We start from the raw sequence: 26755 nt of genomic DNA, 5'->3' as shown, positions 1-26755 counted from the left end.
TGCTGCTTGGGACAACACAGCCCTGAGAGAAAAAATAGATAGAAAAACAGAAACCCGAAGAAGTAACCGAAAGAAAGAATAAGAAGAATAAGAAGAATAAGAAGAATAAGAAGAATAATCACAATCTTACGATCATGGTAATGAAAGTCATTGCGGAGCATTCGGCTGGGACGATCTCCGCTACGTGGTAATGTGGTAATTTGGTAGGGGCCAGCTCCGGCAGCCGGCAGTGCCCTTTTGACCCGCGCTGTTCAAGTGACGGAAGGCAGAAAAGAGGTGCTGTACTGTACTTACTGTACTGTTCATATGATTTCCCGCGGATATCACTCCTATTACCTCTCAGACTACCGCCATGCGGCTGAGACGAGTCGGGGTGGCGCCTTTCATCACTAAAAAGAGGTCAAGAAGAGCGACCAATGACGGGGTATGGAAGACTGGGTTTTCCGACGGAGCTCTCCACACCGGAGTCGCAATCAGGCTCCAAGCTGCAGTCTCGGCTGTCCATCGTCTCACTGGTCCATCGGCTCACTTTGATGTTTCTTTCCTGAACATCTGCCGGTACATAGATATGTAGTAACGACGGCTTTGCGTTGACTAGTATCCCAAAGCCTCTCAATCATTCCCTCGCAATGGATATAAAGGGCTGCTCCGCGTCATCGTCTCCCTTACGATAGCCAATTCAAGCATCCATCTCGTGCATCACTTCGTGCTAGGCTGGCGTTTACTCAATCTTCTATCTTCCCAGGATGTTTTATACTTCAAGCTTCCCGAATAGTGAAGTACCCATTCCTGATACCTCCTACTCTCCGTTTGAAGGAGAAATGCCAGACGGTGATGGCTTGACTATTCTACTCATGCAAGGCTTCGACCCCGTGGCTCAGTTCACGACATACATCAATGCGCAACCGAACGACCAACAACATCCTCTGTTTATTCCCACTCCTAGTCCAAGACTCTACTCGCCGGCGAGGCAAGACTTTGGCCGGACCACCCCTGTCATGGCAAGTACGCTGCCATTCATAGACCGCTCAGCCCCAGGTCTGGGGACAGTCCCGCTTCCGCCTTTGGCCAGCAGCCCTCGCCAACAGCATGATCCCTCCTTTGTACATGTTCCAGGTCAACAATTGTCGAGCGGGCAGACACTGCCCGCTCGCAGCAGGAACACTCCCCGCATCGGTCCCGCCACGGAGCATCGCGACAGGTACAGTGCCTTACCCCGTCATTCCAAACCTTGCACTTGTCTCCCAGAGCTGACCGAAAAGCAAGAATCGCATCAACGACCGGCACCTTCCAATGCGACTGGAAGGGCTGCGACGCCCGTCCGACTTTCCATCGATCTGCCGATCTATGGCGACACATCAAACATCTCCACTTATCGCCTGGCTCGCATGTGTGCCTGATCGACGGATGCGGTCGGTCTTTCAACCGCAACGATAATCTCACTGACCACGCGCTCCGCGTACACGGCCATCCAAGCATTCGCTAGTGGCTATTTCTTCGTCGAGGGAGTCTTCTTCTTACTGTGAGAATAGGCTCGGAGCCAGCTAGGGGGATAGGGTCAGCGTTCAAGCCTATTTTATATGTGTGCTTTCCTTTTCTTTTCCTTTTCTTTTCTTTTCTCTTATTCTTTCTTTATTCTGCCTCTCTCTCTCCCTTCTCATTTTAATTTTTCTTTTTCCCTTTCTTTTCCTTTTTGTCTGTCAATTCTTGGGCTCTGGTATTCGTTCTCCCGATTCGAGGTTGCAGCCTGCTTTTGTGGGGGAGGGGGGCCGGAGGGGGGTCCAAGGTAGATAGGAGTCCAGGTAATTAACGGAACCATCGATCCCCGGAATTTTTAGGTGTTTGCATAAATGGTTGGATATGCGTATATTCTCCCGTTGTTTTCTCGCAGCACCATGTGCAGACTAAGAACCGTAGATGTTAGAAGGAACAAAGTTGGCATGGAAGAACAAGAAAGGTTTAGTACTCGGTACTTTGAAGGTGGGGCAGTTGAGCGGAAAGATCGCACTAAATGCATTACATTGTTGTTTGGATCGAGAACTCCAACTGGTTCGGTGCATGGAAGTAAAAGGTACGGTAGTTCATGTCCAACTGGTTACTATTTCTGGGAGACATTGGACAGACGAGAGCTCATAAAGTCTCTGAGTTGGTGATGGACACATAACTCAACATACACCCCTGTAGGGGCCACCAGAGGATACAGAAGTGATTGATTGCATTGAAAGAACTGCGGTAGTCTGAAGGAATCTGCTTTTCTGGCCAATATTGAGCGGCACATGAGGCACTTTTGTCACAAACTGCTAATTTGCTTTCTAGTTTGCACTTTAAGTATACGCTGAACAAATGGGCTCGCGATTAGTACTATACTGTACAACGTGAAAGCGTACACAAATTCTAGTCAAAGCTGTTTGTCCAGGACAGCCAAAACATAAAGGATAGGACAAAAATCCTTATCGAGGAAATAAAAAGTACCTGGCGCCAGCGAAACTATGTGAAGACATCCACTCCCAGCATTGAGGGGGACGGACCTGAGCCGATCCGTGGTTTGCAACCGTCGAGGTGCTTTTTTAAGAATAGACTACAGCAGGAGATTAGGTACCGTACAGTACAGTCTTGAGGTAAGGTGCAGTGGGTAACACGGGCCGGGGATCCCATCCGTGCCGCGCCAACGAACCGCCGCTATTAGCCGATCCGGGGCCGCCTCTATCTAAGGTTGCGAACGTGTGCTACTGTACCTTTGCTCGCCGGTCGGCTTGATGGGCGTTAGTGTCTGTAGCATAATTCAGGATAAGTACAAAAAGTAATATTGTATATTGCATACACGCAATATAAAGAACTTCTTCTCTCGCGAACTACACAGTTCACTAGCTAGCTCGCAAGTGTCATGTTCAAGGGTAGCAGTGCTCCATCACCCCCCTCTTGTAGTATTGGTCTTAGTACTCTTTTTGTTCTCAGCCGCCTGAGGGGGAACTATGTTCTTAGTCGGAGCCTCGAAGTAAGTAGCGCCGCACTTATGGGCGATTTCAGATCCAGTTGGCCGCTGCACAATAGCCAGCTGAGGGCGGGCAGATCCGGCTGCGACGCTAGGATCTATGCATACTCACAGACGGGTTGAGACTGACTGTGTACGAAGTTTTCTAACTGTGATTGAGAGTACACTTTACAGCACGCACGCTAGACGGGAACTTCAAATCTACGTCGTGTTCGGTACAATACATACCATTCCGATGGCTCCGGTGAAGACTCAATCGAGGATTTGCAGATGCTGTGTGGAGAAACATTGGATAAGAATGTGATCAACCAAGCAGCAACATTCGATCCTCAACTCACCTGTCTTCACTAGCAATGGACTGCGCATGGTTTGGAGATTGAGATCGAAAGTATGCGATTCATGCGAAATCTGATCGAGGGCTCACAAGGAGTCTCGTATACGAGTGAAGTCATTTCTGGCTGTAACAGACAGACGGCGAGGGCGACCGAGCGAGTCAAGTCTGCTCAACCATTAAATCAAATTCAACACAAAGACTCCTTCGCGGCGAACGCTTGTGATAGTGATCAGACTGCTATTATACAGTCCGGTCGCAGGTGAGTCTGGCATCATGCAGTCTCTCTGTCACCCTTTGACTGACCATGAATGATAGAAGCACAGATCCCATCATTTTTCGATGCCCGCACTCCGAATACATAAGCAAATTCCGAAGAAAATGGAATCTCAAGAGACATAATGAGGACATGCACACCTCGCCGAGGCCATACTATAGGTGTCAAAACCGTGGCTGTAAACGTAGTTACAAGAGGGAGGATAGGTTGAAAGCTCATATTCGAAAGAGGCAACGGTTTTTTAAAACCCGGAAATGGTCGGTAGTACGATGTACAGTCATTCTCCAGTTCTACAGAAAATGTGAGCGAATCATCATCATGGATGAGTTTACCTACATCTGAGCTCTGGATCAAGTGGGTCTTTGAGAGTCACGAATGCTCAGAAGGCCAAAATATAGAGTCTGTAATGAATTCATACATGGATATAGTGTATCAATACTACTAGTCCTCAGCCTGAGGCAGTGATACTTGATTGGCAATTTACGTCTATAGACTGTAATGCCCCAGGCATCAAGATATGACCCATCAGCCTATAATACCACGCCCCTTTGATCCACTCGAACAAGGTGTCGAGCTTAACCAACAAGCTAGAGGTTCCTTGAGTAAGTTACCTAGAAATTCGAACATGGTATCAAATTTTTAGGTACTGAGTACTGCACACAGAGGACACCACAGCTGCATCATGAAGCATTTCACAAAACATACAGTCAGAGACCCTATTTCACCGACCGCCAATCTCCTAATATCCAGTCCACTGAGCATTCTACTAGTTATCAAGTCTCGAATTCGGTGACACTCAATGTTTCCCGGGAATAGCTATCTGTAGGAGTCGGTGTGGGGCAAGATGCATAGATTAGCCGGCGAGCCAGATCTGGCCAGGTCTACCGACTAGGTTTCCCTTCCGAAATCGCTCCGGATCCCAGTACGTGATCAGTGCAGGGACGTATCAGAAATTGAGGCCAGTTGATCTGTAGAGCATTAAATCAACGGCAAGTGCAAACCTACTCCGGTCAGGGAAAGAGTCTCAGCAAACGAGTCCGATCTGTATTCTGACAATGGGCGTCGAAGAAGACCACTTCGTGTGAGGCAGGCGACGTGGCTGTCTTGACAATGTATATCGTTGTGGCTTGGATATGCAAGGATATTTGCTTATCTTCTAAGCTGTCAGCTCACGCTTTATGCAGATTCTTCCCACATTTTCCCATGCGCAAGCCTCTACACCTAGATCACTGCGTAAGCAGTCAGTCAAATCGTGACCCTAAGGTCGGGAGCTTATTAGGTCGCGATATGCTCGGCGCCAACGCTACAGAGTGCACCACTTCTCAGTTTCCTTCTACTTGTCAATCAACAAGCAGAGATTTCGGATGATGACTTAGTATCTTGACACCGGCCACTTCACCACGATCGCATCAGCCTAGCATTCCAATCAGGTGACTCGTGTTAACAGTCACCACTGTTGATTCTTCCCCACCGCAACATCTTGTAAATCGTTGCGAAATCACAAGGGACCTACCTATATTTTATTTAGAGTAGCATTGCGCTTGAGCCTAACAGCGCGCGACCACCGACACAGATACTGCGCCGAACCGTTAAGAAGCTTTGCAGTTGTACAATGCAAAGCCACGGGTATAACTTCGGTACACCGTACACACAGTATACTACTTAGTATGTGTGACTCTTGGGGTCTTGAAGGAATGCATAGTGCTTATGTAGTTTACTCAGTACATCGCCAATCATCAAAGCACGGATAAATTCTGGGAAGGGTCTGGTCTCGCCACCAAGGGGTGGATCGCCAGGGGACACTAAGCATGCGCGACCCGCCGATCCACTTATCGACAGCCGCAAACTGCGACCGAATTTGCTGCTGAGAAGCTCGAGAACGTCATAGTACAGGGAAAGTGCCTGATAGAGGAAAACTTTTAACCGCAACCATGCAGGGCCGATACGTCACTTTCCATGATCGCATCAGTAGGTTGACCACGGTTCGGGTCTCGGGTTCCGGTCCCATCCTGGACTGTGTTGTGAAAGGAGAGAAACCCTAAGTCGATAACAAGCTTAATGGTCGAAAACATGTCACAGATCGGATTGTGTCAACTTATTGAACTTTATCGCTCTTCTAACTTCGATCATTCATTGCTTTTCGGGTTGAAAAAGAGATTCGCAGGCTAAAATCTTCCAGAATGCTGAGTAGGAGCTGGTGATAAAAATTCAAGCATGATATCATAAGCATTCCATGTGGGTCTGCCCCTGCTGACCGTCCGAATTCCACAGAACGATTATTCGCCCACGATCAGTCCTCTAGTGCCATAGAGTTCCATCAGAAGCTCGGTCCAACGCTACGGTGTCGCTCATGTGTCTATGACACCATCAACAAAACCGGAAATGTGTCGTGACAACCACAGGCACTTCCTGGCTCACCATCTAAAATTTTCTTCAGCCAAGCGGATTAGACTATCTATTCAGGAAAACATTGCTATGTCAACACAATCCAACGCATCACATGCCATAATTTAGTCAATCTTTCTACTACCGAGAGTGAAATCGTCTCTGGGCCCGTGGTGCTGTGTTGGTCGGAGACCGAATTGTGGATCGGCACCGCCAAGTGGAGGCCGTCCCGACCCCCCATCGGGACCAACGGGAATCAACCGGTGAAGGTCGAAGGGGGCGAACTATGACAACATTCCACAGTTCAGCATAGCATGCGCATCAATTGCCCTAATAGCACGACGCATCGACGTAGCATCATGTACACACACGGGTAGACGAGTAAATAGTTCATCTGTTTTAGGAAAGTCCCACGACCTTTAAAAATTCTTTCTTCCCCGCCTCCCCCTCCTCTGCCCCGCTCGCTCCACGTTCATGGTTCTTTTTCAACCCCGAACTTCCCCCCTTCGATATGAAATTTTGCTACTAGATCTTCCCTCAGTACACCTATATCATTCACACAGTACGGTAAAGAACTCATATCATGGCCGACCCCTTAAGCCGGGCCGAATCACAATCACCGAGCAGCAGCTTCTCCGACAAGGAGAAGGGCAGCGACAGTCAGGATAGCGGGGATCGCATCGTACCTCCCTGGCACGGAGGCGCTGAAGATGAGGTTGGCTCGCTGCGTTCGAATGGAAAGCGAGAATTGAAGGAAGAAGACTGCTACGATAAGCTGGCCTACTGTTGGCCCCGCTGGAAGAAATGGACGTACCTCGCGGCCATCGCCTGTGTCCAGGTCTCCATGAACTTCAATACTTCCGTCTTTCCTAATGCTGTGAAGCCTCTTTCCAAGGCCTTTGGCATCGGTCAACAGGAGGCCCGAACGGGACAAATGATCTACCTGATCACGTACTCCATTGGGTGTGAACTATGGGCGCCATGGAGTGAGGAATTCGGTCGGTGGCCGATCCTCCAGCTCTCTATGTTTCTTATCAACATTTGGCAGATCCCGGCTGCTTTGGCCCCAAACTGGGGAACGATCTTGGTCGCTCGTGGATTGGTAGGTTCCCATTCGAGTTTCTGAAGCTGGCAGTTCAACGACTAACATGTACATCACTATAGGGCGGAATCTCAACGGCAGGTGGCAGTGTCACTCTTGGTTTGATTGCCGATCTGTACGAGGCGGAAACGCAGCAGTTTCCCCTGGCTTTCATTGTCTTGTCATCCTGCATCGGAACTAGTATTGGTGGAGTCATTGGTGGTCCGATCGAACGCTGTAAGTGATGGTCCTACTCTGGCATTGCAGCGAGGAGAAAATATGTACTGACCGCATCCTATCAGTCCTGGACTGGCAATGGTTCTTCTGGATCCAGCTCATCTTCGGTGCTGTCACCCAAGCTATCATCTTTTTCATGCCCGAGAGCCGATCCACTATCCTCATCGACCGCGAAGCCAAGCGCCGCCGCAAATCCGGCGAAGACCCCAACATCTACGGCCCCAATGAGCTGAAAAAGCCTCGAGTGTCCCTCAAGGAAGCCGGAAAGATCTGGGTGCGCCCATTCTACATGTTCCTGCGGGAGCCGATCGTCCTCTGCCTGTCGCTACTATCCGGATTCTCCGATGCGCTCATCTTCACCTTCCTGGAAGGCTTCAGCATTGTCTACTCGGAAGGCTGGGGCTTCGGGGTGCTGGGCCAGGCGTGGGCGGTGATCCCGATCAACGTCGCCTACGTGATCGCCTACTTCTCGTACTTCCCCTGGTTCTGGCGCGACGAGCACATCCGCAAGACACAGGGCGACGATGCGCTGCCCCCGGAGCGCCGGCTGAAGTGGCTGCTGTACCTGGCGCTGCTGGAGCCGATCGGACTATTCGGGTTCGCCTGGACTTCGCTGGGCAAGGAATATGGGGTGCCGTGGATCGTCTCCATGATCTTCTCAGCCATGGTCGGTATCGCCAACTACGCCATCTACCTCTCGTCGGTCGATTACATGGTCGCCGCGTACGGTGTCTACTCCGCCTCCGCTACCGGCGGCAATGCTTTCTGCCGTGACCTGCTGGCCGGTATCGCGGCCATGTACACCACCCCCATGTACACCAACATCGGCGACAAGTTCCACGTCGAGTACGCTACGACCATCCTGGCCTGTCTGTCTTGTCTGGTCGTCATCCCCATCTACGTCTTCTACTGGAAGGGCCCGCAAATCCGCGAGCGCAGCAAATTCGCCCAGACGCTGGCCGCGGACAACAAGGCGAACCACGGTCATCGCGTGAGCAAGGCCTCCAGTGTGAGTCGCTTGAGCTCGCTATAAACCTACTCGTGTGGTGCATTTTTCATCTATTGTTCCCATTCCTGCATACATATTTTTTCAACCATTGTACATACATACCCACGAGGGTGAAAGGAGGTAGCTTGATGCATGTTCAAACCTTTTCGAATTATCCAGCGGTTTCCGGCAGACATAATTCAAGTAGGGGTCACGAGATGAGAGATATATCCGGTATTCCCGTTAGGGCTTACCAAAGGCCCTTGCGTAAGATAGCGAGACTCAAACCTTGTATCCCTTGATTTCCTGTCCATGCTATGAAACGTAATACGGTTTCGCTCGAAGCGGTGCGCTGATCCGGACCGTCCCGTAGGAAGCCTCTAAGAACACACAGTTAGCGCAGCAGCCCAGCGTGTCGCCTTGCTCTGACCTTGGATAAGCTGTCCACGGCGTTTTACCGCTCTTTGTGGGGAGGAGATTAGAGCCAAGACAACCTTGGCAGCGGTGATTGGTCACACGCACTACAAACCGTTGGCATTAGAGAGCTATGGCGACATGAGGTTTAAGAACAATAGTATTATAGACTGAAATCGATAAAAGGGATATCAAACGTCTCCACATCAATTTGGGAATATCTTCGGGGTGAAATAGCCTCAAAAGTCTGCCGAGATCAAGATCACAGAAACGAAAAGGTCCAGGCCACTCTTCTCTCCGCTCAAATCCGAGCTATACCAACTCAGTTCGGCCGGGTGTTACAATATCGATGCACTCGCAGTCGGTGCTCCAGCAAATCATCATGACGGTTAAACAACCGGCCGCATTTGGGGAAGAGACACACATACGACCCAGGAGCAAGGTGGGTGTGCCGGATGTGCCGCCAGATGTCGGCCTCTCTGTTGAAGGCCGGGCGGCTGGGACAATCCCTCCAGTCGCATCAGATGCCGGTTACGTTACTGCCTTGGCTGCTAATCTCATCAGAAAAAGGAATCCAGTCAGCTTGGACCGGGTCTCATTAGTCTCTTTTATCAGAAGACGACGGAAAATGCACAAAAATACCTGGACCGGCGCCCCGCTACTGGTGAGAATGCGAGAGGTGGGTGGCTCAGGCATGGCTTCTTTGAAGATGTTGCTGCTACCACTGCCGCTGGCCCCGGTTTGAGTAGGAAAAGAGATTTGATCGCGTACTCTTCGTCTGGTTTCAACGACAGCCGGAATGGTGTTGATGCTTTGGCCGCTGGGGCCGCTGGCGAGTGTGTGCAGCGAAGGATGCGTATGGGTCCCCCATGGGTCAACAAGGTAGGGCACCGCGCCGGGAGAGAGCGCCGTGCCGAGGGGGGCCGTATGCCATTGCATCCAGGGGTTCAGGTACGTTGGCGTGGCCGTGAGCTCGGAGGATCGAGCCGTGGGATCTTGGTGCTGTGGGGGAGCACTTGTGCCAAGCATTGAGTTGGCTGCAGGTCTCGCCGGTTGAAAAGATGCTGCTATGCTGAACGTCCCGGGGTCATCTTCCGGGTTATACGAGTACGAAGGGACCATGCTAGTCCACCCACCAGGCAAACCTTGGGTATCGGTCATAATGGTACTGAGACAAATGTGAGGCTGAGGTGCTCTGGTTTCGAAAAGCTGCCAGATAGATGAGGTTAAATACTTCCGAATGTCCCGTGGGTGTTGGGATTCAAAGCGATGAGATGGCGATGTGTTACGGCGATTGCTTTGGTGCCGGCCCTGACAGGCACACCAGAAGAGCCGCCTTGTTTGGCGCTTACAGGACCATACAGCAAGCCATGTTCACAGTGACCTTTCCTCGCTGTGTGTTGAGTTGGGGGGTGGATGTACATGTACGAAGCAACGTTAGGGGGTTTCACAAATGGGAAATCGATACGAGAACTGGGAAGAGGTAGCAGGGTGGTCACACTCCAAGAGTAAAATGACTTCACAGCCAGTCCCAGAGGTGTTCTAGCCAGTTTCACAACATTAGCCAGGCTAGTCGGGCTCGACAAGAGGACACCGCCACCGATCTTTATTGGCCCTGCGTTTGGTCACTGGTTCTAGACTACGCCTCGGGGCTGCCGATTTGATTTGCCCCATAATTTGGGTGATTTGCCGCTATTGAGCAACTCTCCTGTCCAGACCGTCGTCTAATCAATACCTGGGCTCATCACCAATGGCCTGACAGTGACGGGATGTCTGATAATGCATTGCCGACAATTGTATGAGCCTGTATATTTACCCCAGCTCTGATCACCACATGGACGGAGGGGAGAGTAGAGGCGTAGAGAGTACTATCAAGGATGACTCACAATTGAATTCTTTGCCTTAGTTCTTCTCTTGGCTTTGTATTCCATCCATGGATCTCATTGGCTCGGTCAGAGCGATACTGAGCCTGCCTGCATGCATGAGCCTTGAAGGATCTCTAACAATAGAGGCATCTGATTCGTTCATCCTGCGCGATTTGCGTGCAATGTGTATGGATGTACTAGGTAACTGTTGGCATGAGATAAATCTTGACGTGTCTCATATTTCCAGCAAAGTAGCATATTTTAGGATGGGGTCTGTATTGCGGCTGTGGGAAGTGAAGAAGCTGCGCCCTCCTGGATGATACGTTGCGTGACGAATAGTCTCGGTGTTTACATCGCACCCTTCTTGGTCGCATCCGAGGTAGTTCTGCCAGGATCGATGATGGCGACATTTCCCATTGAGGATGGGCAATAACGCTACACCCACGGCATGTGAGTGAGGCTGACAGCTAGTTTCTAAACGCGGTCTGCCTTGAGTAGAAAGGGTTATGTGTGTTTAACTACTGTTGAACAGCCCGCAGATAGCTCGGAACTCTAAACGTACCGTACATGGGCTTCCTACGAACTGCTTTCTGATGTGCTATATACTTACTGGTCCTCGGCCCTATCAATCGATTCCCAGTTGAAGCCTCTCGGCAAATACTGACAGTGGCAGTAGTCCTAAAGGGGTGTACGGGTCAATAAGGTTGTTGATCTATAAAAGGCGGAAACATGCACAAGGAAGGAAATATATCTCAAATGCGCCTACCCAGTAGTCCATAAAATCAGCCCATAGAATACCTGAACCACCGTTAGAAGACTTGCCTAAGCATCTGCTTGATGTTCTACCACCGCATTTATTAATCTAAATGTGCATAGCTAGTCACAATGGAGGTGAAGGGCAAAGTGTGCTTCAAGCCCCGTAGGCCTAGACATGGACAGGATTATCAGTGATGCTTGTGATATAAAGGTATCAAAAGAGAACTACTATAACAAGTAGCCCGGCTAGCTCAATCGGCAGAGCGTGAGACTCTTAATCTCAAGGTTGCGGGTTCAACCCCCGCGTTGGGCTTTCATTTTTATACCAATTTTGTATTCCAATGCCCGGTTTATCTCTCTTTGATAGAATTTTTTTTCATTGTTGCACAAATTTTCTTGAGTCTCCACTGCCCCGCTGCCCAGACTAGTAGGCGGTGGCAAAAAACCCAGATGCGAATCACCGGAGCAGGTAGTCAGCAACAACCTTTGGCCTGAAACCACAGGCAGATCTTCAGCTCACAATCTCACTACACAAATTAGGCCTCACGCCTTTTATGCCAGGTTTGATTAGATAGTACTACCAACTCTGAAGTCTTCTTACTCATCTCATCAATAAGCCAAACCTTTTGCGCATGCCTTGTCGGTTATACATCCTCTACATTCACCATTTTGTGCAGACGAGAGTATGGAGTCTGGCTCAAGTAGTCGTCTTCTGATCTAGATGGTACGTGTATCTTGCACGATTGACGACTTCAAAGATCACCGTCGTCTTCTAAGTCTCCGTCACAATCGATATAGCCACTACAACAGTAGGAATAAGTACATACGACCACAGGGTGTGGAAAACAGGGCTTCCCGTCCGCTCAGCCGTACTTAAGCCACACGCCGGGAGGTTAGTAGTTGGGTGGGTGACCACCAGCGAATCCCTTCTGTTGTATGTTTTTGCTCAGCATTTCTTTTCTTACTCGGCTCAGTTACTAGACAGCTTTGCAAAGCGCTGTCTTGACAACTCCAATATTTGCACTGGAAAACGGCAGGAGGAGATGTGTTTTGCAGCACTTCCTGATCTTGTTGTGCAAGATATCATAGACTCCGTCTGCCAGAACCTTATTGCTCGAGGACGTGGTTTGGTGGCTTGCTGAACCAACTGATCTCCCACTGATAACCTGCCTAGAATCCGTGGAAAATGATCCTGTGCATGAAAGACCTTCGAAGTCCTGAGAAATCATTGAATCATCATATCTGCCAAGAAGCCAATTGCACTTTCTTATCTAAATGCCATGTCGTCAGGACTGTCGCTATCAACCCATCTCTCTTCTCCGACCCCAAGCTCTGACCCTGAATCACAATGTTCTTCTCCGTAATCCTGATTTCTCTTCTTGTAATTGACATCTACGCATACAAGATCGCCGAAAATCTCATTCAAATCTACCACGATCGCGGGACAGGATGTAAGAATGTCGTTGCCTCTGGCTTCAACGACGGCACCAGTGCCTCAAAACCCACCCAATACTGCGGCGACATCGCCGGGGCGTTATTCATTAGCTCCGCCGGCGGATACGGAGACATGGACGTGGACTGCGACGGGGTCTCTCCGACCTCGGGAGGCTGTCGCAACGACCCTTCTAAGCAGGGCCAAACTGCCTTCCACGATCAATTCCGGCAGTACGATATCGGCGATCTGAACGCATTTGTCCACCCCTATGTCGTCTTCGGAAACACGAACTTTGACCCGCAGCAGTATGGCATGCAGTCGCTGAGCGTGATGGCCGTTGTTTGCGGTGGACAACTGGTAAACCTGTGCCCCCCCCCTGCAAGATTCACTTTCCACAAACCACTGGGTGGATTACTCGACTAACCTAAGTGCATGGCGCTAGCACTACGGCATCTGGGGCGATACGAACGGAGGCAGCAAGACCGGGGAAGCATCGCTCGCGATGGCGAGGCTGTGCTTCGGGTCATCGATGGACGCCAATAATGGACATAACGAGGCAGATATTCTGTATATTGGCTTCACGGGGGCCAACGCTGTACCTGGCAAAAGTGCAGCGTGGACGACCACGACCCCGGAGGACTTTGAGCGAAGTATCAAGCCACTTGGGGACCGGTTGGTCGCTGGCCTGAAGTAAGAACTACCTGTGAGGCTGTGTCACAGACTTCGTGGACAAGGGAGATACTGGCGTGATTCGGTTGAAGGCTAACGAACCTTACGTCTCTTGGGCACAAATTATTACAACGATAATGATCAGCCAAAGCATGTATTATCCAGTATCTCCAATTCTATCGCCTTCTACAGAATACAAACATGTCACTCCACCGCATAGCTAATCTTCGAAATCCCCTTACTCCTCGAAATCTTGCGCACCTTCGTGGGCCCACACAAATCCGTCGTCTCGACATGCGTCCCGCCACACGGGTAGACCTCCGCGCCGACAATATGCACGACGCGAAACTTCTCCCCAGCAGGAACTCCCAGTGCCTCCCGATCGGGGATCAGCCTCTCCAGCCCCTGCACCCGAAAGTCTTCCTCATCCCACCACTCCACCTGCACCGGCAGCTTGGCCGCCAGAAACTCATCCACCTTGCCCTGGATGGGCTCCTTCCACTTCCCGTCAATTAGACCCCGGAACTCGCAGTTGGCCAGGTCGGGGAAATGCGAGGCCTTCAACTCGTCAAAGTCCGCAACCTCGTTCTCGAGGAGATGGCGCACCGCGGAGCCGAGCACGTGGCCCGCGGTGTGCAGGCGCGAGTACAGGAGCCGCTTCTCGGTGTCGATCGCCTGCTGGATCGAGTCCCCGGCTTTGAAAATTGCGTCCGTGCCGGCGGCGGCTGCCTCGAACCGGCCGAGGTGGAGGACCTGGCCATCGCGGGGGGCTTGGCCCATCCGCACGGCTGTGACGGTGAATTTGGTGGCGGTGGCGGTGTAGCTCAGGGTTCCCACGTCGGAGGGCTGGCCGCCTCCTTGCGGGTGAAAGATGGTTTGCTCTGTGATGACAACGTGGTCTTCATCGTTGCCTTGCTTGAAGAGGAGGCGGTTGGATTCCTCGAGGGCAGAGAAGGGCAGCACGGCTGTTACGGTGGTGTCAAGTGTATGGAGTTTCGCGTCATGCTGGTAGGCAAGGAATGTCCGTGGGGCGTTGGAACCCATTGTGAGGGTTCGTGCTGCAGTGAGTGGAGGGAGACGATGCAGAGAAGCAAAAGCTGTTCTTAGCATTGAGGTTCTTGGGAAATGCGCAATTGTGTCAGTTCTTATCTGGGTTGAGTTGCGGCGATCGGGAATAGGAGATAGATCGGAAATACCCCAGCATCGGGAATATCCCCGCTGCCAAGACCGGATCACCCGAAGGGCGCGAAGATGACATGCATCTCTATGCATGGCTTATCACGACTATAGTATATAGGTTCTCTGAGTCGATCTATTTGATTCTAACCATACCGAAAATCTGTCAGCTAATTGAATCTAGACCCTTAACGTCACTTGTTGTGCATGACTTACCTCATAAACTATGGGTCCTCAAAGCTTGAACTCCTACCTGTCTCTGTAGCGAGTAAGCTTATTCCGCATGTGCCCCGTATTCGACATCGTGCCCAACATCCACCATATTTATACTGTGCGTGTATAACTTTTCCGGCAGATTGAGATTGCTTAAAAATGCCTGAAACGAGTTTTTGTTTGCTTTTCTGTTCATGTTGCTTTAGGAATAATTTGGCATCTGTGGGGGGCGACTCGCTCGGTGTGTCAGGACAGATCACGTGGCATAAACCGATATATCTTAGTGTTAGATTTGATTGAACACCTCAAATTTCAAATGGCGAAAAAGCCCTCAGGCGTTAGTACATTTAATGTCATACAGATGCCTGGACAGAACAACACTACCGAATCAACCCGAGCAAGAAAAAAAATTGGGAAAGGAAAAAGAAAAATGAAATACAAACACCAAGGAGCTGTCCGATCGCCCATCTGTGAACAGTCAAATGTCGAAGAAATCCTCACATTGTTTCTGAATGTTGAGATCGATTCATGCGGCGGTTGTCACAGGGCTCACTGCTGGCAGGACATTCATATTCCATTGCCGTCGCTGTCTGTGGTCAACGTCGCGCTTCCTTTGGTGCATTGATCGCAATCTACAGCCTGTCCACTCTTGAGCTGGACCAAACGACCGTTAAAGTTCGTGTTCGATTCCCTCCCTTGAGGACAACATTGGCCACAAGCTTATTCGAGCCCTGTTTTCACGAGGTTGACGAATGCCAGACGTCTGGGATTTAATATCATCGATGATATTAGCGTCGCAATCGCGGTTGGTTTATGTTAGAGGCGCCTTCTAAGCTGGCGCCTGAGGTGAGGGTAGCTGAGAGGCCTAGTGGGGCTAAAAAGGATAGCTATAACCTTGTAGAGGTGTGGCTCTGCAGGTGACGCTTCGTGGTCAACGAATGGACAATAGCGCAGCTGTAGGCGATACTACCCGAGTATCATGTCGCATGCAGGTGGTGTGGGTTGAGATCGTATCCATATCTGCACCATAGGATGACCACAACCCATGTCGCCACAGATTTCTGGCACTTCGGGGTTAAAGATCGCATAACGCCAGGAAAGGTGTGGCTTAGATTCAAAGAGTTAAAACCCGAAGCGGTCAACTATGTTCGTGATGAGTCGATGCCCAGATCCACCCTAACGGTTCCATAAGTTGGAACATAGCTTGTAGATTATATAAGCACTAACCCAGGTGGATGGTCCTTAGATCAAGATATAGTAAAAGTACGGCGTCAATAATGTCTCTGTTTTGATTCTTGCCGCCATGAGTGCTTGCTGGCACGATTCACTGTGTTCTGGTGTTGTCGCTACTGGTTAGCGAACCTTAAGTCTCAGGCGGTTGACTAGGCTCATTAATCAGCCTATCTCTTCCCGAGCTAGCTCGATAAAGTCTCTGACTGCAAAGCTCATGAATAGCATTATCGAGTGGTTCCATGGAACGTTTCGAATTCTTTATGACTCCGTATACAGGTGGGGGCTCCGCTGGGACGGGTGCATCAATTTTGCACTCTTTCCATGGTTAAGGTTTCGGGAAGGGCAAAACAAAAAAGAGAAAAATCTTCTTCCTACGTACTCCGTCTCTAACTGAAAAGCATTGTTCAGCACAGTTGAAGTAAAGTCTCCGCCGCTTCGTTACTAATTTGTCTCATTTGTTTTGGTAGGGAGACAATCCAGCTTCATAGATCATACCTAGCATTGACCGTCGAAATATCAAAGGTCGAACCCAGCCCACTGTGCCCAAAGTTGCTGAGCTGTTATAAGTATAGGATGCAGCCAACCATACACATCCTTCAGACTTTTCATGGCTAATAGACCATTCAAAGCTGTAGGCTGTTTGCGATGGCCACTGGTGATGTGTCCACATCTTCACTTTTCAATGGGGCTACTGACCTAGGGAAACGCAGATCTTGATCCCTTTCTTTTTTGACAAGGACGCCTGATATAGAGATAGAGGAGAATTATGCGACTGTCAATTATGTCACTGTGTATGCTTGTTATTGAAGTCACGTGAGCTGGCTCCAATTCATTCGATATGAAAACCACCTCTAGATATGAGAAAGCCTGGCCCAATTACCTGAGGCATCGCCATGGCTGTAAAAGTCTCAATGGAATTTGGGCTGTGGACCATAGCTTTGGTCAGTACGTCGGATTCCTCTTGACTGTCGCGCTGTGCCCGGAGACGGGTTGCACAGAACGTAAATCTTCCACTTACCATGCAAAAACTCAAGTCAAGAATCACAAAATTTTCATTCATATAATGCTTGACAGGACATAGATAAGTCATTATTCGAAGGAAAATGCATATTACTTTTCTCACTACGGTATAAACAACAATCCGATCATTCGCAGGAAAGTGAAAGATAGGGCACGTATCTTACCGTCATATATTTACAATACCCTATACGTTATCCAAGCAGCTCTCACTCTACCAACCAAGCACCAGCGTATCTTCCTGTCATCCCTGTCATCAATGCCCAGCATTACTTCGGCGGGAATGTCCGAAATATGAAACCAAGCCCGAAGTGCCACCGGGCTGGTCGGACAGAAAAAAAAATACTGGATACGTACTGAGTAACCCTCTCCTATTTTACTCTTCTTGTGCCCTAACCTTACGTGACCACTGACCATAGATGCTGTGCTGGCACCCGAACAGAAGAAAAAAAAAAACCTAGACGGGTGAGGCTTGGGTGAGAAATGGTGCCCCGCCGACCCGGTATGTGGGTCCGCTGAGGTTCGGTCAGTCTCCGACATCGAAGATCGGGACTCAGAACCAGGCTTTGCATGCCGGAATGAAGAAGAGGGCTGTTCGTTTTCGTTCGATATCGGGAAATCACGGCATGCCGAGTAGGGTGGTCTCGGAAAGGGGGCTACGGTTTCGCCCGATCTCACGAGAATTGACTTGCCCTGTGTGTAGACTTGGAAGAGGATTTCGCTAATAATAATAAGGGAATTCTCCCTAGGGGGGGCAAGAAGGGGGCTGTTTGGCAGTATTTTCACACATTTGTCTGTCGGTGATGAAATCATACCGAAAAGAGCATCGAATTCGCCATGTTGATGGTGTTTATGGTGATGATGTTGTTGATGATGCTGAGGCGAGTACAGGGGCCCACTGGTGAGGCGTGAGGCTTGGTTTGGAGGAGGGGGGGGGGGAGTCAGGGCAGAGTTTTGCTCTGACTCTCCTGGGAGTGGCAATGGTCCATGGGTTACAGCCGGTGAGTTGAAATTGCCTAAGGCTGGGCATCTCCCACCACATTCGGCCAGCGTAGGTTTGAATAGGGGTCGAGTATCATCAATGCCAAGTCTTGATGGAATGACTGTATATTGGTTCAACTATGGCTATATACTGATTGAGAAATTTGAACAATATAGAAGAAGATAGACTCGAAGGAGAAAGAAATAAACGACGACAGCGGACAAACACACCATAAACCACGGGCGCTCAACATGTATATGCATATATAAATCGCTTCAAATGATAACAACCGAGAACACACAGAGTTTTGGGACTTCATGCATCGTGGCCGACGAGGGAGATAGATCATTCGAACAACTCGGACACATCCTCATCCCGACCTGGCCACATGATCCTCTTCAAGAGAACAGCCCTAATGGTGCTCACGAAGACGAAGATGAACATGCAGATCACGCAGAGGGACATGCCCACGCCCACCCATTTCAACGCGGCACTGTCCAGTGACTTGGCCAGGGTGATGGTGGCGAGAGTGAGTCCGGTGTTAGGGAAGACCATAGCCCACCAGTTGAGGTGGAAATCATGGGGAGGCGCCCGCACAACTGAGCCCAGAGCGACACAGAAGAACCAAATGCTCAGAGCCCAGAGGAACATGCCCGCGCAGACGGCCAGTACTCGCATGATGTGACGGTCGTCCATGCCACCATCGCCCAGGATACTGAAGCCCTCGGGAAGGCCGTTGGCCATGCCGATGATAGCCAGCAGCGTGAAGGCAGGGGGGCCGACACAGATGAACATACCAGGACGGTGCTCGCTCGAAGGGATGCCCGTCTCCATCAGACGCCCGATGTAGTGGGCGTACATCATGAAGCTGATGCAGAATCCGAGTCCCTGGAACGTGATGCCGGCAACAATCATAGGCGTGGCAGACACCGCAGGCTGGTAGCTGGAAGCGGCAGAGGCAATGGTTCCGCTCAGCATGATAGGGAATGCCGGTAAGATCCATGATGGCATCATAGTTTGCAGAGGGAACGTGTGATAGGAGAAGACAAAGGAGTACTGGATCACTGCTGAGGCAAACGTGAAGATACAGTACGCCCAGAAGAGACCCTCGAGAGCATAATTGAGGCGGTGCGTGTCTTCAGTAGAGAAGTAGGCAGATAGACCACTAATCATGGTGGCGATGGAGAGCCAGAAGGTTGGAAAGAAGAAACCTTCTCGGTCGTGGCGGAGAGAGTCCATCAGGTTGTTGTAAAGAACAAACCTGGTGATCATGAGAGAGCCGATGATAGTAAAGAAGACGAGATTGGCTATGTATACCACCAGGCCTATCTCCTTCAACCCCTTGAATTGATACGGCTGGTTGCGGAGAAGAAGGGCCAGTCCACCTGCGCTCATGGTTAGGGTATACCAGGCCCAGGTGAAATGACGCAGCCGTTGGCGGATGCCCAGCTTAACAAACTCCTGATGTTCATTATTGCTGATAATGGGAGATTCCTGAGGCTGGGAGACTTTGGTCTCGGGGTTGACGGACTTCTCGCAGGCGTGGTTCAAGGTTTCCACGTCCGAGATGTATGGACTAGATCCAGTGCTGTGGTCGTGCATTGTGGTAATTGTTTGGGTCTCCCCAGCAGGAGAAAAGGTAAGAAAGAGATTTTGGGCAGCAGGGGAAAACTACCACCGATAGTGGTTGAGAGACAGCGACGGGGGACGTTGCAGAGAAGGGAAAAATCTCAAACAGGCTTTCCAGAATGCAGAGCTGGTATGGCTACGTTGAAAGGAGCGAGACAGCCTTTTATTCAGAGCGAGTAATGGGGCCACAAACGTACCGTAAAAATTATGTAAGTAAGCCCCAGGGAGGGGCCCACAGGACAACAACAACACCGCGGAGAGGAACTGCCGGTACGTGTGACTGGGGTGGTATGAACATAACTTTTATGGCATATAGGATGTTCATAATAAAGACAACGTAATTAGAGGAGAAAGAAAACCAAATCATGACAAGAGAACTACCAAAAGCACCTGCCCAACCTAGTCTTTAGTCCTAACAACACTCTGCATATGTGCGTAGACAGAAGTTACCTATAATGAGAGACACCCCATGGGCCGCTACGATGGCCGTTCTGGCCTCCATGGGCTAGAACAATCATATACCAGAGCTGATCTGTAAAGGAGATCATCGATTTCTGGAGATTCATTCGACACCGCGGGGTGCGCTAGACCTGCCCCCCCGAATCCCACAAATCGAAAGAAAAGGAGACAAAGAGAAGCGTGGCGGTATCCCCTGACGTACTCAGGCGTTACTAGGGGTATCTAACACTCCCTAAGACATATCTACTCAGTATAAGGAATCCTTGTGCTGAGTGTGCATCAATGTGATATCAACCGAGGATCAACCGAGATGCTTCATGATAATCGCTGGCTTCGGCCAGTACAAGGAAGATGGTAACCCTGGCTGATACTCTATTTCCAAAGAAAATGAAAATCAAGGTGATCTAAATATTGAAGTATCAGACCTGTAGAAATTTGTAAAGCCAGTGGACTGATGATTCTCTACCAAGGAGAGGGGAGGAGCAGATGTCGGGTTGCCGTACGGGTATTCGGAAGCCAAGTACGGTACCTTACCGAGTCTATGGTACCTGTTGCAATGCCAAGTGACTCTTGTTCCAACTCCAAGCTTCGGTCAGGGACTCAAGGCCCACTGTGGCGGGACGGCTTTAAAAATCGCCCGGCCAATCGGACCGGGGACAAAGCATCCTGAATCAGAGTCACCACATGGGCCACGGCACATTGAGAATTAAAGAGAGCTTATGTGCGGTGGAATGGACTGGTTCAGGTAGTAGCAGATTAGATCAAGTCTACTGCCAAATTTGTGGTGACTCCATTCGATATGAGGAGGAGACACGGTTTGTAGAGGGGTACTGTTTCTCGGCCGAGACATCCAGCTGCCCAGACAAAAGAGAATGAATAAACAATGGAACGTGGTGATTTGGAAGAATGTCAATCAAGAACGCCAAAAAAGAGCAAAAACAAGCAAAAACATACAACAGAAGGGATTCGCTGGTGGTCACCCACCCAACTACTAACCTCCCGGCGTGTGGCTTAAGTACGGCTGAGCGGACGGGAAGCCCTGTTTTCCACACCCTGTGGTCGTATGTACCAGTAAGATAATAACTTCTATCTATATTCCAAAGATTCCAATTTCCCATGTCCAACAAGCAATAGTTCGTACAAAGCATTATTCCACGGGCCAGTTTTGACCTCTTATGCGTAACATCTTAGACCAGATTGCCATATCAGGATTGGTGTGTTTGCGATCACGTAGATCTTCTTTCCTCCTATCCCTGCAATGGCCGGTCGCATCGAGGCTCAGGGAAGTATTGGCGATATATGTTTCCGGGAGTGGTGGGATGACACCCATGCACGTACAATAGATTTGTCTCTAGCTACTGCAAGCCCCGACCTGAGACCGGCCCACAGATGATCGACAATGCATCACTCAGATGCACTCTGATCTATGTATCCACGAGGAGATTTCACTGTGCACAATATAGTATTAGGCTTATCATGATACCTTAAGCTAGCTTCTGCCGCTGGGCAAGGTATCGAGGGCGAGGCTATAAAACGAGCGAAATGGAATTCTAGGATCTGCAGATGCAGTTCGAAATATTATTGTACATATTTCAACAAAAATCACATTTGCGTTCGACCACTTTTGCCCACTGATAGAATTAGAAAAACAGGAACTTGGAGGGGCGGCTGGCCGCATTAGTATGAACAGATTGAGTCAATGGCGTAGTAGTAGTAGCTGATGGGATGGCAGCAGACGAGGAGGCCACCGTCGCTGAGCTCGATGTCACGACCCCAGAATCGGCGGACGAAAGAGAAGAAGAAGAGAAGGAGGCGGAGGAAGCAGAAGAGGATGTCACTGCTGTTGAGGTCATCGTCGCGGTGTTCGACTCCAGACTAGGATTCGAATAGTCCTCCTCCAATTCCCAGACCGAGTAAGTGCCGTCGCCTCCACCTAAGCGACAAGTGTCAGTCGCCGGTCAGTCGGTTCTATCAACGCGGTGTTGGAATTCACACATACACTTGTCATCGGGATAGCCTGGACAATCCGTATCACACGAACCACCCATACTACCAAAGGCGGGGGGCTGACTGCCACACCAGCAGCCTTCGCCTTGCAAGGCAAAGAAATAACCCTTCTCTTTCTCGCACAAGTCCTGGCACAAGCCGGCAGATTGGTATGGCGACGAGCCTAGTTTAGTCATGTCCCCAGAACTCTTCATGCAGGCGTATGTACCCCATTCAAGGGCTTGGGCCGAAACAAGGAAGAGTGCTAGAGCACCCAGCGCGTTTGAAGACGTCGAGATCATTATGAATATGGGCTATTGTCAATGGTAGGTTAGAAGACACAAAACAAAGTGGGAAGAATGACAAATTCGGGGAAGACTAAGATAAATAGGGTGGAAGTGCAGCCCCAGGAAAAGGCAGTCATTGCAGGACCCTGTGAGATTCAAATTGGCTGCATTTTGGCTGCGGCCTTTGGGGGCCGCATATCCATTGGGCCAATTGAACGAACACAAGGGTCTTGCCTCAGATGAAAGGTACCCCTGATCTGAGACAGGCGTGGTTCCCATTGGCTGATTTCAGAGTCGAGTAATCTCGGCTTTTCGAAACCGGATTAGGGTATTTCCTAGAATAGGATTGTGGATGAGGCTATTCCCAGTGGGGGGTTCCGCTTGTCGGGATCACCCGAATCTTATGCCTGAGGCAGCCTTAGCTGGCTGATTGCGGCTGACTTTTTCCCTACAATCGAAGTTAGATCAAATAAACAAATTCCCGCCTCTTAGTATCAATGTTAGCATCTCCTGCTCCTCGCTCTCTACATATGGTCAGAAGATTACTACATCTTTGGAACAGTTGTCTCCTCCTGTATCAATACCGAAGGAAGATCTCCCTGAATTGCCTACTCGCGGTCTACGTTCCTTACAACATCAACGGAGAAATTGATCAAGTAACAACATTCAAATCGCGCAAAGTGTAATTGAATCATCCTTAAGCATTTTGGAGAAAGAGTAGCTTGAAGCGAGGGCTCGCCACGGAGGTAGAATTGGCATGAACAGCACTCGCCAGCGGTGTGCTGCTGGTCCAAGGTACGACAGAGACAGAACTGGAACTGGTAGGACCAGATGACTCCGAGGGCATAGCCAAATTATCAGCAGTAGCTGTGCTCTGAATTGTGCCTACTGCAGTCGAAGCTGCAGCCATAGTCGAAGCGCTTTCCCCGCTAGAGATGCTCGGATGGTCGCCCGGCATTTCCCCAACCGAGTAGACACCATCACCGCCACCTACGTCTCGTTAGTCGACTAGAGACAGATTGCGATGGTGGAAAAGGTCATGAGACTCACACTTATCGAACGGGTAACCCGGACACTGAATTGTACAGGCTCGGTTGTCTGTTTTAGTCTCAAATGGCGGTGGCTGCTTGCCACACCAGCAGGCTTTTCCTTGGGTGGCGTAGTAATACGCGTTGACTTGGTTGCACATATTCATGCAAATCCCGGTAGACTGGTATACGGATGTGCCAACCATTTCCATGTCACCAGTGCTGGTGTAGCAGTCGGGCCTAGCGGTCTGAGCCGAGCTGAGCGGAAGTGCTAGGGCTGCCAGCATGGCAAAGAATGTAGGCTTCATGGTGTGGCACAATGTCATAGGGTGATCCAAATCTTGAAGATAACACTGACTTCCGATGATCACAGCAAGAGAGGGAAAGGAAGGACGATGTTGGCTGAAAAGATGAGAGTTATATGTCGTGTTGACAATCGTAGATCAGTCCGCAGAACAGACACTTAGTCGAGGTCAGGCAGCGACTTTGACAAATTCAAAGGGATTTGCCCCCACTCGTTCGCATTCAATGCAGGCCTATGCCTATGGAGATACAGTCAGCCCCTATCCTAGAGAGTTACGGTTATCGACCGGTTAGGCTAGGGTCGGGTGTGTCGGCAAACTGTAAAGGGTTTAGTCTGAAACCGATGAAGCCACATGCGTTCGTTTGATGCCCCGAGCAGCAGTGACCCCGGCCGTTTGGAACTGGCTCATATGATTGGAAGGCGATGCGCGATAGATTGGGCTACAAGTGCACAAACCGAATGACTGATTTTACCCCAGAGTTGACTAAAGTCTTGAGTTCTGGTGTGAGACAGGAGTCGGGGTTCTTGAAAAGAGAATCTCAACTACCTCGGTTGTTCACGATCATGGAAGTATTTAGAGCTTGCTTAGAGCAATGGAGTATATCTTAGGGCAGTTTCGGCTCGAGCCCTGAAACCACGAGGTCATTTATGAATACAAACTAGCTAATTCTAGTATGAGACAGGATTGTGCTTCTGCCATGTTCTTTGGTAAGAGATTGCAAAAGGAAACCTAAATTATCTCAAGACTGGTGATAGTTTTCCAACATCGATGTGTCCGTGTTGATCACCTGCTCGACCCTTCACGTAATATTGGTAAGATGACGCATCACGATCTAAGACAATACTAGGAACCTCAGTGCGATTATCTCATGCATTAAGCCCAAGGGAAGAGTAGGGTGCCATGAGCTTCTTCTCATCATTATGAACGGCGGTCTTTGTCGAGTTCGGCGATTTTTCTCCTCCGCTGGATGAAGTCATCTAGATGTAAGGGGGCAGAAACTCTATTCCTGAGATACCAGAGCACAAATTGGTGTCACACCCACTTGGCCTTGGACTTGAAAGTCAACCCAGGTAAGTATCTTGAAGAGAACAAGTTTTTCCAAGTGCGAATAGTATGCATACATGGTAGACCGACTGTGAGTTGTATTACCTGTGTAGTCTGCCAAGAGAGCCGCAGCATTCCATCACATTGACAGTACTTTCCCAGATGGGTCGTCTTTGCGTCGGAAAAAGTGCTGAATATAAGCCCCTGACCGTCCCTGTCTACCATGACACGGATAAAAACCAACTGCGAATTTCTGCTCTTGACGTTTTTAACCTCACTACTCAAGGCCATTCCGTCCGCACATTACAATCACCATGGCTTACAGAGATACTAAGCACGTTGCCATTATCGGTTGTGGCACAATCGGCCGCCAGGTTGCTCTAGTCTACGTTCAACACAACCGCACAGTGACTTTGTATGATACAAACGAAGACGTTGCGCAGGATGCTCTGCACTGGATTGAGTCACAGCTCAATCAAAAAGCGGACCAGCCCAATCATGTGAAGATCACCCGAGACCTAGAAGACGCCGTCGAGAATGCGTGGATGGTAATCGAGTGCATTGCCGAGGACATCGATGCCAAGAAGCAGTTGTTGAACACCTTGAGCTCTCTCTGCGCTTCGAACACAATCATCACGACAAATTCATCCTCGATTCGCAGCAGTGCCCTGGTCGAAGGCATCACAGCTGCGAGCCAACGTCGCATTCTGAACGCTCATTACTTCCCCCCAGCGCAGGGGCCTTTCGTCGAACTCATGTCATGCGGACAAACAAGCCCTGATGTTATCGAATCTCTGACGCAGGAGCTCCGCGAGATCGGGCGCCGTCCGGTGGTCTGCCAAGCCGACTCGACGGGGTTCATCATGAACCGTATCTGGGCGGCGGTCAAGCGTGAGATCATGATGGTGCTTGCGGATGGCGCGGGAAGCCCGACGGATATTGATGCGATGCTCAAGCAGGCTATGCAGGCCAAGTATGGGCCCTGCGAGCTCATGGATCTTGTGGGCTTGCAGACAGTGTGCGACATTGAGGAGATTTATCTAAAGGAACGAACGTACCTCCCGTCTTACGCACTGGCATTCTTCCGAGAGAACTATGTGGAGTCAGGCACTGGTAGGTTGCTGCCCCCGCCACGGGAAGAGGACGAGAAGCAGGTGAGTCACAGTCGACTTCGGGATCGGTTGTTGGGAGCCTGGGAGTTGGTGGAGTGCACATCGGTGTCCAGTCTCCAGTCAGGCTCCCAGCACAAGGATCATCCTTTTGGCAGAGACATATCGGGCCACTTGATCTACAGCGAGGCGGGTTATGTCTCCGCGCAGCTACGAATCCCCGGCCAAGCTGAGTTCAAGTCGGTTGACTACTGGACTGCCACGCCCGAGGAGCATTCTCAGGCGGCCCGACGGTATTTCGCATACTCCGGTCAATTCTACGTGGATGACGATGGCGAGAAACCAACCGTTCAGCATCGCTTTACACACTGTATCTACCCTAACATGATTGGACAACTGGAAAGACGGGTTGTACATTTTGAAGCGGACAATGGAAGTGAAATATTGAGGCTCATCCCGGAGGAGCCAACGATCACCCCGGAGGGCAGGGAGATCATTCCCGCGTTGACTTGGTGCCGATTATCGGCGAATAAATAATGCATATCGAGAACAGGTCAGCTACTCTGATGTATCTAGCATGAGGCAAAGTATGTCATGCTAAGCTTGATGAATTTGTGAGAATGGCCTCATCGCGTAGCCAAGATCACTCAGTGCGCATTCATTTATGAATGACTGTTTAAGGAGAGAAAATGCTCAGTAGAGAGCCGACCTGGCTAGCCACAAAGTAGCATTGAGGATCTGCGTTTACACGATTCTGAGTCATGACACGAGTTTCGGCATACTCAGAACTTCTGCATGATGCAAATTGTACATACATTGCTGGTCTTGTGACGTGTACATTAACGAAAAAGGCAGGC

The 26755-nt window shown here is 50.0% G+C and overlaps 8 protein-coding genes, 1 non-coding gene and 1 pseudogene across 10 annotated transcripts; 5 read left to right on the top strand and 5 right to left on the bottom strand.

Moving 5' to 3' along the window:
* The first annotated feature begins 523 nt into the window (after positions 1-523).
* Positions 524-1747, top strand: BO72DRAFT_523833 (uncharacterized protein). The gene is made up of 2 exons (XM_040949804.1): positions 524-1201; positions 1267-1747. Exons 1-2 carry the CDS (start codon positions 747-749, stop codon positions 1484-1486), a joined length of 675 nt encoding a protein of 224 aa, XP_040805948.1. The 5' UTR covers positions 524-746; the 3' UTR covers positions 1487-1747.
* Positions 1748-6381: 4634 nt separating this feature from the next.
* Positions 6382-8432, top strand: BO72DRAFT_443962 (sugar transporter). The gene is made up of 3 exons (XM_040943711.1): positions 6382-7087; positions 7150-7303; positions 7369-8432. The coding sequence occupies exons 1-3, from the start codon at positions 6569-6571 to the stop codon at positions 8334-8336; spliced, it is 1641 nt and encodes a 546-aa protein (XP_040805947.1). The 5' UTR covers positions 6382-6568; the 3' UTR covers positions 8337-8432.
* An 804-nt stretch (positions 8433-9236) lies between these two features.
* On the bottom strand, positions 9237-9866 carry BO72DRAFT_491564 (uncharacterized protein; the record flags this gene model as incomplete). The annotated part of the gene is made up of 1 exon (XM_040948197.1): positions 9237-9866. The coding sequence occupies one exon, from the start codon at positions 9864-9866 to the stop codon at positions 9237-9239; it is 630 nt and encodes a 209-aa protein (XP_040805946.1).
* Positions 9867-11566: 1700 nt separating this feature from the next.
* Positions 11567-11639, top strand: BO72DRAFT_t21. The gene has a single exon. It is a non-coding gene; the product is annotated as a tRNA-Lys (tRNA).
* Positions 11640-12674: 1035 nt separating this feature from the next.
* BO72DRAFT_511373 lies at positions 12675-13455 on the top strand (annotated as a pseudogene; the record flags this gene model as incomplete). The annotated part of the gene is made up of 2 exons: positions 12675-13118; positions 13204-13455. Coding segments are annotated over 2 exons (696 nt in total).
* Positions 13456-13598: 143 nt separating this feature from the next.
* BO72DRAFT_443961 (putative alanine--tRNA ligase) lies at positions 13599-14562 on the bottom strand. Its single transcript, XM_040943710.1, has one exon. The coding sequence runs from the start codon at positions 14472-14474 to the stop codon at positions 13635-13637; it is 840 nt and encodes a 279-aa protein (XP_040805945.1). The 5' UTR covers positions 14475-14562; the 3' UTR covers positions 13599-13634.
* A 3746-nt stretch (positions 14563-18308) lies between these two features.
* On the bottom strand, positions 18309-19777 carry BO72DRAFT_482641 (tellurite-resistance/dicarboxylate transporter family protein). The gene has a single exon (XM_040947737.1). The coding sequence runs from the start codon at positions 19651-19653 to the stop codon at positions 18397-18399; it is 1257 nt and encodes a 418-aa protein (XP_040805944.1). The 5' UTR covers positions 19654-19777; the 3' UTR covers positions 18309-18396.
* A 1906-nt stretch (positions 19778-21683) lies between these two features.
* Positions 21684-22518, bottom strand: BO72DRAFT_482640 (uncharacterized protein). The gene is made up of 2 exons (XM_040947736.1): positions 22139-22518; positions 21684-22072 (listed from the first exon to the last, which is right to left on the bottom strand). Exons 1-2 carry the CDS (start codon positions 22425-22427, stop codon positions 21780-21782), a joined length of 582 nt encoding a protein of 193 aa, XP_040805943.1. The 5' UTR covers positions 22428-22518; the 3' UTR covers positions 21684-21779.
* Positions 22519-23109: 591 nt separating this feature from the next.
* On the bottom strand, positions 23110-23975 carry BO72DRAFT_443958 (uncharacterized protein; the record flags this gene model as incomplete). The annotated part of the gene is made up of 2 exons (XM_040943709.1): positions 23463-23975; positions 23110-23402 (listed from the first exon to the last, which is right to left on the bottom strand). The coding sequence occupies exons 1-2, from the start codon at positions 23746-23748 to the stop codon at positions 23110-23112; spliced, it is 579 nt and encodes a 192-aa protein (XP_040805942.1). The 5' UTR covers positions 23749-23975.
* Positions 23976-25103: 1128 nt separating this feature from the next.
* Positions 25104-26131, top strand: BO72DRAFT_511368 (3-hydroxyacyl-CoA dehydrogenase family protein; the record flags this gene model as incomplete). The annotated part of the gene is made up of 2 exons (XM_040949401.1): positions 25104-25943; positions 26084-26131. 2 exons carry the CDS (start codon positions 25104-25106, stop codon positions 26129-26131), a joined length of 888 nt encoding a protein of 295 aa, XP_040805941.1.
* Between the last annotated feature and the right edge of the window lie 624 nt (positions 26132-26755).

This window comes from Aspergillus fijiensis, assembly GCF_003184825.1.
Source record: "Aspergillus fijiensis CBS 313.89 unplaced genomic scaffold BO72scaffold_3, whole genome shotgun sequence".
In the NCBI taxonomy this organism is placed as follows: Eukaryota; Fungi; Ascomycota; class Eurotiomycetes; order Eurotiales; family Aspergillaceae; genus Aspergillus; species Aspergillus fijiensis.
The sequence above is the reverse complement of the archived record's forward strand: the minus strand, read 5'-3'. Positions and strand labels throughout refer to the sequence as shown.